General features: G+C 42.7%; 1 protein-coding gene across 1 annotated transcript in view; it reads right to left on the minus strand.

Moving 5' to 3' along the window:
* Positions 1 to 12,192, minus strand: part of UNC13A (unc-13 homolog A) — a 127,440-nt gene that overhangs the window by 19,685 nt on the left and 95,563 nt on the right. The window contains exons 33-37 of the mRNA XM_032214197.1: positions 11,918 to 12,006; positions 10,619 to 10,771; positions 9,405 to 9,528; positions 3,597 to 3,602; positions 133 to 171 (exon numbers count right to left, since the gene is read on the minus strand). Of these exons, the coding sequence (XP_032070088.1) occupies positions 133 to 171; positions 3,597 to 3,602; positions 9,405 to 9,528; positions 10,619 to 10,771; positions 11,918 to 12,006 (411 nt within the window). The remainder of the gene's footprint in view (positions 1 to 132; positions 172 to 3,596; positions 3,603 to 9,404; positions 9,529 to 10,618; positions 10,772 to 11,917; positions 12,007 to 12,192) is intronic.

Below are 12,192 nucleotides of genomic sequence, written 5' to 3' on the forward strand. Positions count from 1 at the left end.
CAACCCTTACTGATGTCAAAACCGCAACTGATTCCTTAAACATTTCAGCTGAACCGGTGAGTCGGTGATAGAAGTTAATGTCAGTTGGGCCTTTTGCTACAGACAGACAAAAGAGTGAGAATGGCTCATTACCTTCTCAGTTCCCTTGCCATGCTTTCTTAAGAGGGTTCCCTGTAGAAACAATATCACAAATTGATCAATATGGAAGAAGAGGAGAAACATGTCTAGATAGGGGTATCAGAAGGAAAAAGGAGTCAGGGAAGGAAGGGGAGATATTCAAGCTCCATTACCCTGGGATTATCTCTAGAGAACAGCATCATCAGAAGATATAGGCTAAACTTGGCACTGAGTCTGCATTTTGCCCCCAAGGAATCACTTCTCATTTGAACAGCATCCCAGATTGGTCAGAAATAAATATAGGTCACAAGAATTGACTGATGACACCCAGCCCTAGAGAAAATATTCTTGCTTGCATAGCTGGACTACTGCAATGCCCTCAACAGAAACCTGCTTTGGAAGACTACCCATACATTACAGTTAGTTTGAAATAGGGGAGCCTTCTTATTGATGAATGGAGTCATGTAATGCCATTGTGATCAACCACGCAGTGTGGTCAACAGAATTCTAGTCGAAATATTGGTTTTGAGCTATAAAGCCCTTGGCCCCTGGATATCTGCAAGTAGAGTCAACCCATCTGCTTTGCATTTCATAGCTTTTAAGAGTTTGGAGGCAGGGGGCAAAAATATTGTTTCTTATTTATGGCACCTTGAGGACATGTTAGCACCTGATTTTCCAAAACCTAATGATAAATGAGCTCTTCAAAAGAAAATGTGAGCAATGATAGATTTGTGCCCTTGGATATTCCAATACTGTTGTGTTCATATATACTGTTTGGGTTTGGATTTCATATTGCTTTTATTATTTTATTATGTTACCATATTAACATTAGCTAACTGGATCCCTCTTCCTTTTTTCTTCCAAATTCTACAACTGTTAGAATTATCAAAATTCTGCCCCATCATCATATAGCCGTGTATAATATGAATGAAGCTGTCATGCCTTTACTAGTTCTGTTCACACAATATGCTTAAAATGGCAACCTAGTAGATATCTTCAAATGTGTTAATCTTGGTTAGTTAGTTAGTTTTAATGTTGGCTTGGTCTTGGTATGTATCTGTCATATATACTATTAAGCCTAGCCTACCTGATAGTTCATCTATTGTATGAATTCAGAAAATGCATTTATTTAATGATCAAATACTGTATTCTATATAAAGGTAAAATGCAAGTTATTTATGTTTATTTGCCAATTCCACTTACCAAATCCATTGGTAATATGTAAAATTGCTTATCGGGTAAACCATTGTGATAATGGTTATCTTTCAATGATTGACCTCTGTTTACACTGAAGATTATGATTAAGATTAAGACCTTGGCCGCTAAATCAGATCAAAGACCAACCTTACTCAATAGTCTCTTTTACTAGAGACCAACCAGTTCATTTTGAGAAAACCAATAGTTACAGATGGAAGCAATCATATTGGTCTTCAGATGGGTGATATAAGGGTATTATACTTGCAGATGTAATTCGAGATGTTTCCAAAGATCTTTTGGCCAAATATAAAAACTAGGTTTCAGAGCAAATGACGTAGCAAAGATGGGATGGAAAAAAAACTAACCAACTTCTGGCTTCTTGGTGCTACTATATTGTTGCTCCTGCCACAATCAATTGTCTTCCTAAACTAATTGCCACCACTTTGCAAACCCAGAAGTCCAGTAGGGGTGGAGGAGGAAAGTGGCAATCCGCATTTATTTCCAATAAGCACATGGATCAAAGGAGCTGGAATACTATTTGTAAGAGATGAGAAAGGGCTACTGAGAAACAGCATACTGATTCAGGTGAGTTAAAAACCTGGCATCTACACTGCACAAACTATTAAATAGTTTTTTTGTGTGTTTTAGATGTTTGGTTAATGTTAGTGTGTCAGTGTATTGATTTAGTGTTTTGTGTGATCCTGGAAAATGGTTTAGTTTAGAAATTGTGTTAAGCATTTTTGTGTGAACATAACTTCTGTCTGTATACCTTCTCACTCCTTCCATCAGAATTTCAGAGAAAGCACAGAGATTTAGCGGGATTTGGAACTTTTTGTGGGAAGTGTTGCGATGTTCTTTAGCAGGACAGATCTATAGAAATCTATAATCTAAAAGTTTGTCTAGGTATTTCCTTAGATACAACTGAATTAAAATTGTTTCATCTGATGTCCTCTTGATATATTTAGTAATAATCTACTTTAATATTTGCTATCTTGGCTAGGGAATGGTAGGAATTATAATGCAACATACCTGCAGACCACCTGGCTAGAGAAGGTTGAATTTACAGAATTATAGCTAAGGAAGGGATGGGCACCTTAAATGCTTCATGTAGGATCTGTTAAAGGAAATTAGAAGGTCAGGGCATTGAGAAGGGACAATGCTTTTGTCTATCCCTTTGGGAAATAATGTGAAATCACTGAAATGATACAGTCTTCAAAGGAGGATGGGATTAAACCTTAACTCTAACCAACTGTAATATACCCAGGTTAGTATTAAAAACTGTGCAAATGTGACCTCTTGACCAGGAAGGCCTGGCAATATGAGTGGATCCATGTACTAAAATGTGTTTAGGTGTTTGGGGGGGTGTTATTTGATGACAGTGTGTGCACTTTGTTGATATGTCCCCTCAGCCTATGTGCCTTGGAAGAGTTAGTAGCTAAGATCCCAAAACATAAAACAGACTTAACTAACTTAATGTCTACTAGATGCATGCTATTTAGAGATGGGCTGCATGTTGGCTGGGAATGCTGGGCACTGCACAGCCACCAACTCCAGAGGAAATCAGGTTGGGGATGGTACGTCTCAAATATTAACTCTGAAGAGCTTGCATGACATAAAGTGTGGTAGACATGTCCTCTTTTCATGACATGCCCCTACTCTAGGGCCATAGCAGAGTAATGTATCTGTAGCAAGGTGCCCACCACAGACTATTTGAGATCTGTTGTCTTCTTCATCCAAGGTTCCCCCAAGTCTTTATCTTCCCATACGCGAAGAACATTTTCAACAGACAAGTTGTTCCTTCACAACTCCAAAGAAGGTAAGAGGAAGGGAGACTGAATTTGAAGAATGCACTTCTCAAAAATGGACTTCCTCACCCTTCCTGTGAAAGTCTCACAGGCAGACTTGAACGCCTGGTTCTGGTTACTCAATGGCAAGAGCCAACCTTCCCTCCTCCCATCTTCCCAGGAAACAAACCTCATTATAGCTTCTGACAGTGAGGGACAGACTTTCCACCACAACGTCATAGCTGGCACGAAGCAGCTCAGCAACAAGGGGGAAGAGGGCACAGAACAAGAAAAGGCAAAGGCACTGGGAAGGGGCAGGAGCAGATAGATAAGGCACGGGGACAAGGTAGGCAGCCACCACAGAACAACAGAAAAACCAGCTCAAATTACTTTGGGTAGGAAAGATACTAGACGCAAGGCACATGGACAGGGCGGGGGGGGGGGGGAGAGAGAAGAGAGAGACAAATATGAGAGACAGGGGTGACCTGCCGTACTTACAATCATCTGCCAAGGTGAGAGGAGCGGAGCAATTAGAAAGAATAACCATGAGTAGGCCATCATCTTCATATCCATTGTGTCCCCACCCAACTTATTCTTACCCCCACCGCTTCCCACAAATACAACAGCCCCTCCTAAAACACAACCAGAGAACTGATGGGGACATCCCTGTACAATACAGAAGGGTTGTCCCATCAGAGAATATCACAGATATGAAGAACGACTGGCAGCTGTAGAAAAACCACGTTGATTTAAGTCAGTTGAGTTAAGCTTGAAGTTCCACACCTCCGTTAATTCAATGACACAATTCATCAGCTTAAGGGCAGGGACTCAACTTTCATGCTTATTTTAAATTAGGGTGGCATTTTTAGAAAGACCATTTGAAAGCAGACATGGATATTGAAAAGTATGTCCTCACCTGAGGATCTCCTGGGGAAAATCAACCAGTTAGAGGAGGGGCATGATGGGACTTGGCCAGTCAATGCACAACTAAATTCTTGGCTTGTAAAATTTTATTACTGAGTATTCATCAACTCAGCTTTAGAAAGAAATTGATGAAGCGAATTTTTTTCTCTGCATTTACAAGAAGGTTGAGTTGTTTTTCATGTATTTGTAGAGATGCAACAAAAATATATTCTTTAGCAAAGTCCATCTTAGGTGCAAAGAAACTTTCAGTGAAAGTGAAATGAGAAGAATGCAAAGGAGGAATGAGATGAGTCACATCTAGCTTTCATTCCTTCCTTTTCTAATCTCTCACCTTCCAGCTGTTTTGGATTATACTTTCCAGGCTCTCTTTCATCACATCACAACACAACATATCCCAAAACTCAGTCTGGCTGAGGATGAAGAAGTTGTTGAATGTTGAATGTTGATTTTATTTATATGCCGCCCTTTCCCCCCCGAAGGGGACTCAGGGCGGCTCACAACTCAACCAGGGAAGGGGGATACAAACAGAAAATTAAAACGACACAAAAACAATACATAATTTAAAATACACAACAGTCATACCAATTCGAGACGGGGGCAATAGTTCTTTAGCCCCAGGCCTGTCTGAACAGCCAGGTTTTAAGGGCTTTGCGGAAGGCCTGGAGGGTGGTGAGGGTCCGAATCTCCACGGGGAGTTCGTTCCAGAGGGTCGGAGCAGCCACAGAGAAGGCTCTCCTCCGGGTAGTCACCAGTCGACACTGGCCGGCGGATGGAATTCGGAGGAGGCCTAATCTGTGGGATCTAATCGGTCTAGTGGAGGTAATTGGCAGCAGGCGGTCCATTGTTATGGACCGTTATGGTCCATTGCAATATCAGACTAAGGAAAATTATTCTGTTCCAAGAAACAGTTCTCCTATTCTTTGCTTCCCAAATCACCTACACCCACCCACTCAATTTGCAATTAGAAAGATTGAAGGATTCTAAGGAAGCTGAAACATAAAGAGTGTTCTGCCTGGGCTGAAGGGAAAAAAACCAACAACCCCCACCCAAGTATTTCCCCTTTAGTAATCCTGGCCCCATTCTTCTCTCAATTATATCCTTTCAACAGGAAAGTTAAGATTCTCAAAATTTGGAAATTTAACTTATGCCCTGATTTTCCCTTAATTGCCAATCTCAGAATTTCTCAAAACCTTGCACACGGAAACATACACACCAAGCCTCTAGAAGTTGACTTTGCTTAAGACAGTGTTTCTTAACTACAGTGGCTTGAAGATGTGTAGATTTCAACCCCCAGAATTTCCCATGTTGGCTAAGGATTTCTGGGAGCTGAAATTCACACGTCTCCATGTTGCTAAGTTTGAGAAGCATTGAACTAGGACCGTGATGGCGAACTTATGGCACGTGTGCCACAGGTGACACGCAGAGCCATATTTGCTGGCACACCAGCTGTCAGCTCTGGCGTGTGCCAGCCAGCTGATGTTTTGCCCTTCCGGAGGGCCGGGGGAGGCCGTTTCCCCCCTCCCCAGGCTTCAGGAAAGCCTCTGGAGGCTGGGGAGTGCGAAAAATGGCCCCAATGGGCCAGTGGTGGGTTTCAAATTTTTTTAGAACTCTTCTGTAGGTGTGGCCTGCTTTGTGGGAGTGGCTTGCCAGCCATGTGACCGGGTGGGAGTGGCTTGGCAGTCATGTGACTGGGTGGGAGTGGCTTGGCAGTCATGTGACTGGGTGGGCATGGCCAACTTGTAAAATGTGGTGAAACTCACTTAACAACGCTCTTGCTTAGCAACCAAAATGTTGACTCAGAAACTCTGGCATTTGAAGCACGTAAGTCTTAAAGCTGCCAAGTTACAAGACCCTTGCACCCCTAACCTTTAGCAAAAAAAACCCCAGGGGTGTTCAAACCTGAGAGCTTTAAGACTTGTGGACTTCAACTCCCGAATTCCTCCTCTCACTCTTCATCTTGATGATGTGCGGATGGGCAGGGGGAGGGAGCTGGAACCGGTTCTAAATGGCACTGTAGATTTGTGGAACCTTTTCTATAGAAGAGGTTAGAACTGGCAGGAAGCCACCCCTGCAATGGGACAACCGAACGTTCCTGAACTTCCAGTTGGCCCTCCCCAGGCTTCATAGAAGCCTCCAGAGGCTGGGCGGGGGGTTGTGTGGCATGCAAGGTGGGATCATGTGCACATGGGTGGGGGAGGATTGAATTGGTGTGGGCATGCATGCATGTGCAATAGCGCACGCGTGCAATTTTGACAAGCTGTAAGAAAAAGGTTCGCCATCACTGAACTAGGAGAAGAATCATGCCTAAAGCAACCCAGTTCTGATGGAGTCTAGGTAATGGACCACAAGATAAATTAGGTTAAATAAATAGGAAGTAAAGCAATCATATTCTTTACTGAATATTCCAGCAGTGTCTGCAATCACCTTGGATCAAAGGCAGGACGGGATAGCGCTGTCTTTGTTTGCTTCCCCAAAACAAGGAAAATTGGGGCTCATCAGCTCTCATCAGCTCAGTTGCTGACAGGTCCTGCAAGAATATCCCTGCACTCTCTGAAGTTCAGGTAGTCCTCGACTTACACCATTTGTTTAATGATTGTTTGAAGTTAACAATGGCATTGAAAAAAGTATAGAATAGAATAACAGAGTTGGAAGGGACCTTGGAGGTCTTCTAGTCCAACCTCCTGCTTAGCCAGGAAATCCTACAGCACTTCAGACAAATGGTTATCCAATCTCTTCTTTAAAACTTCCAGTGTTGGAGCATTCACAACTTCTGGAGGCAAGTCCTTCCATTGATTAATTGTTCTAACTCGCAGGAAATTTATTCTTAGTTCTAAGTTGCTTCTCTCCTTGATTAGTGTCCACCCATTGCTTCTTGTCCTGCCCTCAGGTGCCTTGGAGAATAGTTTGACTCCCTCTTCTTTGGGGCAGCCCCCGAGATATTGAAACACTGCTATCATGTCTCCCCTAGTCCTTCTTTTCATTAAACTAGACATACCCAGTTCCTGCAACCGTTCTTCATATGTTTTAGTCTCCAATCCCCTAATCATCTTTGTTGCTCTTCTCTGCACTCTTTCTAGAATCTCCACATCTTTTCTACATCATGGTGACCAAAACTGAATGCAGTATTCCAAGTGTGGCCTTACCAAGGCATTATAAAGTGGTATTAACACTTCACGTGATCTTGATTCTGTCCCTCTTTTTATGCAGCCTAGAACTGTGTTGGCTTTTTTGGCAGCTGCCAAAATGACTTACAACCGGTCCTCATGACTGTCACAATCCTCCTGCAGTCACACTGTTAAAATTCGGGTGCTTGGCAACCAACGTGTGTATGATGGTTGCAGCAACCCAAAGACAGGGGATTGCCATTTGAGATCTTCCCAGCCAGTTTCTGAGAAGCAAAGTCAATGAGGAAAGTTGGATTTGCTTAACAACCATGTGGTTTGCTTAACAACCATGTGGTTTGCTTAACAACCATGTGGTTTGCTTAACAACCATGTGGTTTGCTTAACAACCATGTGGTTTGCTTAACAACCAGGGCAAAAAGTTTGTAAAATCAGGTGCACCTCGTTTAACAATGGCATCACTTAGCAACAGAGGTTCTGGTGTTCATAATGGCCATAACCTTAACCTATGTAGTTTTAATGTTTTAATTATTTTTGTTTTATAACTTGTAAGCTGCCCAGATTCAGCTTATGGGAGAGAAGTACGACATAACATTTAATCAAATAAATAAGTCGAGGACTACCTGTATCTATTTGTTTTCAGAGCCTGAACAGTCCACTTTTTCAAATCTTTCCGTTTCGGTTCAGAGGATTTTTTGTTTTTTTGCGATTTCCAAAAAAACGCCCTTCTTGAGAACTCCCCCCTCAGCCTTATCCACTGGGGTCTTCACTAGAATGTTCATAGCTATAAACCACTGTTTATATACTCCAGGAGGAAGACTACCATGTGTAAGTAATTTTTCTGCTTTCACATCCTCTTTGTCCCATTTCTGCATCGCTTGTCTCCAAGTGTTTCCTAAATTGGAACTCCAGAGGGTTCCTCTTTTCTAAAGAGCTTCGCTCTTCTAAAGAAAAGGGGGAGTGTGCCCATGTGTTCTTAGATTGGAGATGAAGCCTCTCTGAATCCCAATCTCTCACTGAAACGTGTACTTGCATATTAGTGAAAAATAAGCTAGTCTTTGATCCAGAAATCCTGGTTTTCTATAGAGTTATTTGTTTAATTTGAAGAGAGGAACATTTAGTCACGCCAGCTACCATCTGCAGTGTAAAAAAACAACAATCCAGAAACTTATCTGTTCGTTTTGAAAATGATGTATCTGATGCAACTGTAGCTTCCACGCTGATATTTGGGGTTTATTCTTTTCCTGAGTTAGGCTAGCTGTATGAAACCTTGGTTATCCAACTATGACATGGGGAGACTGTAAGCAAGCCATTAGAACTACTCCTAAAATCTCTTTCCAGTTCAGTCAGTTTAGATCCCATCCTAGCCCTTTAAAACAGGAGCTCAGAGAATTGGTTGAAAGCAGCTTCAAACAGGCCTACTGCAGCAATTTAGGGGCAGAATGGCCTCCTAAAATTAGAAAAATTGAGAAAAGTCTGGGACATCCTAACACTTCCTGTGATTGATTCACAGAAATGGTTACATATAGCTCAGAAGAACCATAGAGTCAACACTGCACACAAATGTAAATCATGTGCTCAAGACAGAATCCGTATTTCCAAAGGATCATACACTGTATGTCCTATCTTCATCACCTATCAAGCGTAGAAGAGAATCACCCATAATGGAGATCTATCTATTTATAGAAGCTCCCCTGGCATTTCAAACCTCGTTTCCCAGGTTCAGAATTGCATGGAGAACTTCCACAGATCTTGGCCCCTGCTGTAGAAAGTCCCCTCTAAATAAAGTAGGGGAAGGAGAACAGTATCCAAAGGAAGACAGAGCAATGCTCATCTCTGCACTCTCCATTCTTATATTTTAGGAGATGAGTTAGGTCTAAAGAAAAGTATAACATCTTATTCCATTTTACTCTAGTTCCATTTATCTTCCATAGAAGAGGCCATACAAGAATCCTGAGCCCCTCTCACAAAGTTTGACTTTTGACCTTTGCAGAAATAGAGCCAAGCTTTTAGAGACATCATAAAAGTTACAGCATTTTGTTCATGTGAAATAAACATCTGAACAACGAGGTCCCAAAATGTACCCATTTTAAATCCAAGTTGAGAATCTTATTTGAAGTATATGGCCAGCGGATATTTTTGACAGAATACCAAGTCACTTTTAAGCTGGCCCCTTACACAAAATGTCTAGTTTTCCACATTTCCATTATATTGGTTGCAGGGATCAGAAAGAGGATCATCCCTTATTAGCAGGACTCACCGTCTGGTCCGTTAGTGGAGGAAGTACAATTGTCTTCTCCATTGTATTCATGACAAGCTTCCAGAGTTCCTTCAGCACTCGTTTCAGGACAGTCTTCTCGCAAATTTTGGCAAAGAGAGTCAAGCTAGGATGAAAAAAGGTTAATGCAACAAAGAAGAGGATGAGCATTTTTAAGGATAACAGCTAAACAAATGTGACAGTCCCCAATACTTTGGGCCTGGAATAGGATGTACAAATTTGGGCCCAAGTATCATATGTGCTGCTTGGAGAGGGGTGGTCAAGAAAATGCCTATTTATGTGCATGCATTGACATGGATAAAATTTCCCCAAGCGTCTTCTCAATCCTAGAAATCACATGGCAGTTGAGATTGCTAGGATGGGAGTTGAAGCCCCCCATGTCCCCTTCTCTACTGATTTAGACTGCAAAGTCCAAGCAGTCATAGATGGCAGCATAGATTTTTATTTTGCAGGTATGGAAACTTTTGCCTGTCAGGGTTCCAATTAATAGAGCCTTTGCAAGCAAAAACTCCGAGACAGGTAGATTCCTCAAAGAATAGCTTTATTGGAAATATCATGCTGACACATATCTGGTGAAAACGGACTCTGAAAGGCCCTTGGTTTTCATCTACTGTATTTTTCGGAGTATAAGACACACCTTTTTCTGCCCAAAAGGAGGGTGGAAATCTGGGTGCGTCTTATACACTGAAAACAGCATTTTTGGCCTCCCGAAACCCCGCCCCGCGCATCTAGTTTTTCGCAAAAATGGACACGCAGTGGTTGTAAGTCAAGGTTTACCTGTACAAAGCCCAGACCACAAAAAAAGGCTCCTATCATTGCTGGACCAAATCCCACTATGGAGGTGCTTTTAAGTTTCTTTTAATTGACTTTTCTCCCTGCATAGATAATTACAAACATAACCTGCCTAGGAAACCAACACTGAGTAAGCATCTAACCTTCAAAAATTATACTCAGCCGCCATTTTATACATTAACAACTTGTCTGAGTAAAAATCCTTCTGACTGTTACTAAAAGACTAATAGAGAGTTAATCATTATTTTTAATAAAGGTCAGGAATCTGAATAATGAAGGAAAAAAATACACAGGATCAAAAGTAATTGAAACCATTTTTAAAAATGAAATAGAAATGCAACAAATAAATACTTGAAACTTGGTAGCTAAGATTTCTACCTTACACCCCCTGGGTCTGCACTCACTTGCTATCCAGGAGGTCCATAATAGGCTGCAAGACGTTGTCAGCATCTTGAGCCACGCTGCTGCAGGCACTGGCAGGCACGTTCCCGGTGCCTTTCACTTGGCTCAGGATGTCTCCCATCTGCTTCACACAGTCCTCTATATGGGGCTGAAAACTGGAGAGAAACAGAAGGGCTCACCTGATGTTCTACTGAAGGAGAGACAAGAGCAGCCTTCCTTAACCTGGCACCGTGCTCAGATGTTCTCTTGAATTTGAATTTGAATTTTGAATTTACTTTATTTGTATGCCGCCCTTTTCCCTGAAGGGACTCAGGGCGGCTCACAATTCAAGGGAAGGGAAAAAAAAAATACAGAACATAAAGACCATACACAGCTAAAAAACACAACAATCATACCATTCAGAGTGGGGCTGCAAGTCTTTAGCCCCAGGCCTGTCGGAACAGCCAGGTTTTAAGGGCTATGCGGAAGGCCTGGAGGGTGGTGAGGGTACGAATCTCCACGGGGAGTTCGTTCCACAGGATCGGAGCAGCCACAGAGAAGGCCCTCCTCCGGGTAGTCGCCAGTCGACACTGGGTGGCTGATGGAATTCGGAGGAGGCCTAGTCTGTGGGATCTTATTGGTCTAGTGGAGGTAATTGGCAGTAGGCGGTCTCTCAAGTACCCAGATCCAATACCATGAAGGGCTTTGTAGGTGACAACTAGCACCTTGAAGCGAATCCGGAGACCAACAGGCAGCCAGTGCAGCTCGCGGAGGATAGGTGTTACGTGGGTGAATCGAGGCGCACCCACGATTGCTCGCGTGGCTGCATTCTGGACAAGCTGAAGTCGCCGAATACTCTTCAAGGGCAGCCCCATGTAGAACACGTTGCAGTACTCCAGCCTAGAGGTCACAAGGGCACAAGTGACTGTTGTGAGAGCCTCCCGGTTCAGGTAGGGATGCAACTGGTGCACCAGGCGAACCTGGGCAAATGCCCCCCTGGTCACAGCTGACAAATGGTGTTCAAAAGTCAGCTGTGGGTCCAGGAGGACTCCCAAGTTGCGGACCCTATATGAGGGGCGTACTATTTGGCAACTCCCATAATTTCTGGCTGGGAACTCTAGGCTCAATAGAGCTGGAAGATGCAAAATTGAGGAAGGCTGGGCCAGAAGTCTTGAACTAATGTCATAAGCCTTGTGCTTTCATTGGTTAATGGGCCAATAACCAGTTTGCCATCCCCAGCACATTGTATACATCCAATATCAAGTGTTCTGCAGGGAAATGACCTCAAGTTAACATCCCATTGTCTTCCAAACTAGTCCTACCTGGTTGCAAATACTCGGCTTAGTTCATCCAAGACATTGTTGAGTTTCACCTGAAGTTCCTTGAGGATATCACTGGCTTCTGTGTCCAACTGAGAGGACAGAAAATAACAATAATTGTGAGCAAAAACCAAAACCACACTGCTTAAATAATAGGAACCAGTTTCCAGAATTTATCTCAAACTAGCTGATAACCCAGCGCTGCCTGGGTATTTATTTACCCAACCCTGCTTCCATGAACGTTGCCGCAATTTCCAAATTTGGATTTTCCCTCTTAC

Source organism: Thamnophis elegans, chromosome 1 (genome assembly GCF_009769535.1).
Source record: "Thamnophis elegans isolate rThaEle1 chromosome 1, rThaEle1.pri, whole genome shotgun sequence".
NCBI lineage: Eukaryota > Metazoa > Chordata > Lepidosauria > Squamata > Colubridae > Thamnophis > Thamnophis elegans.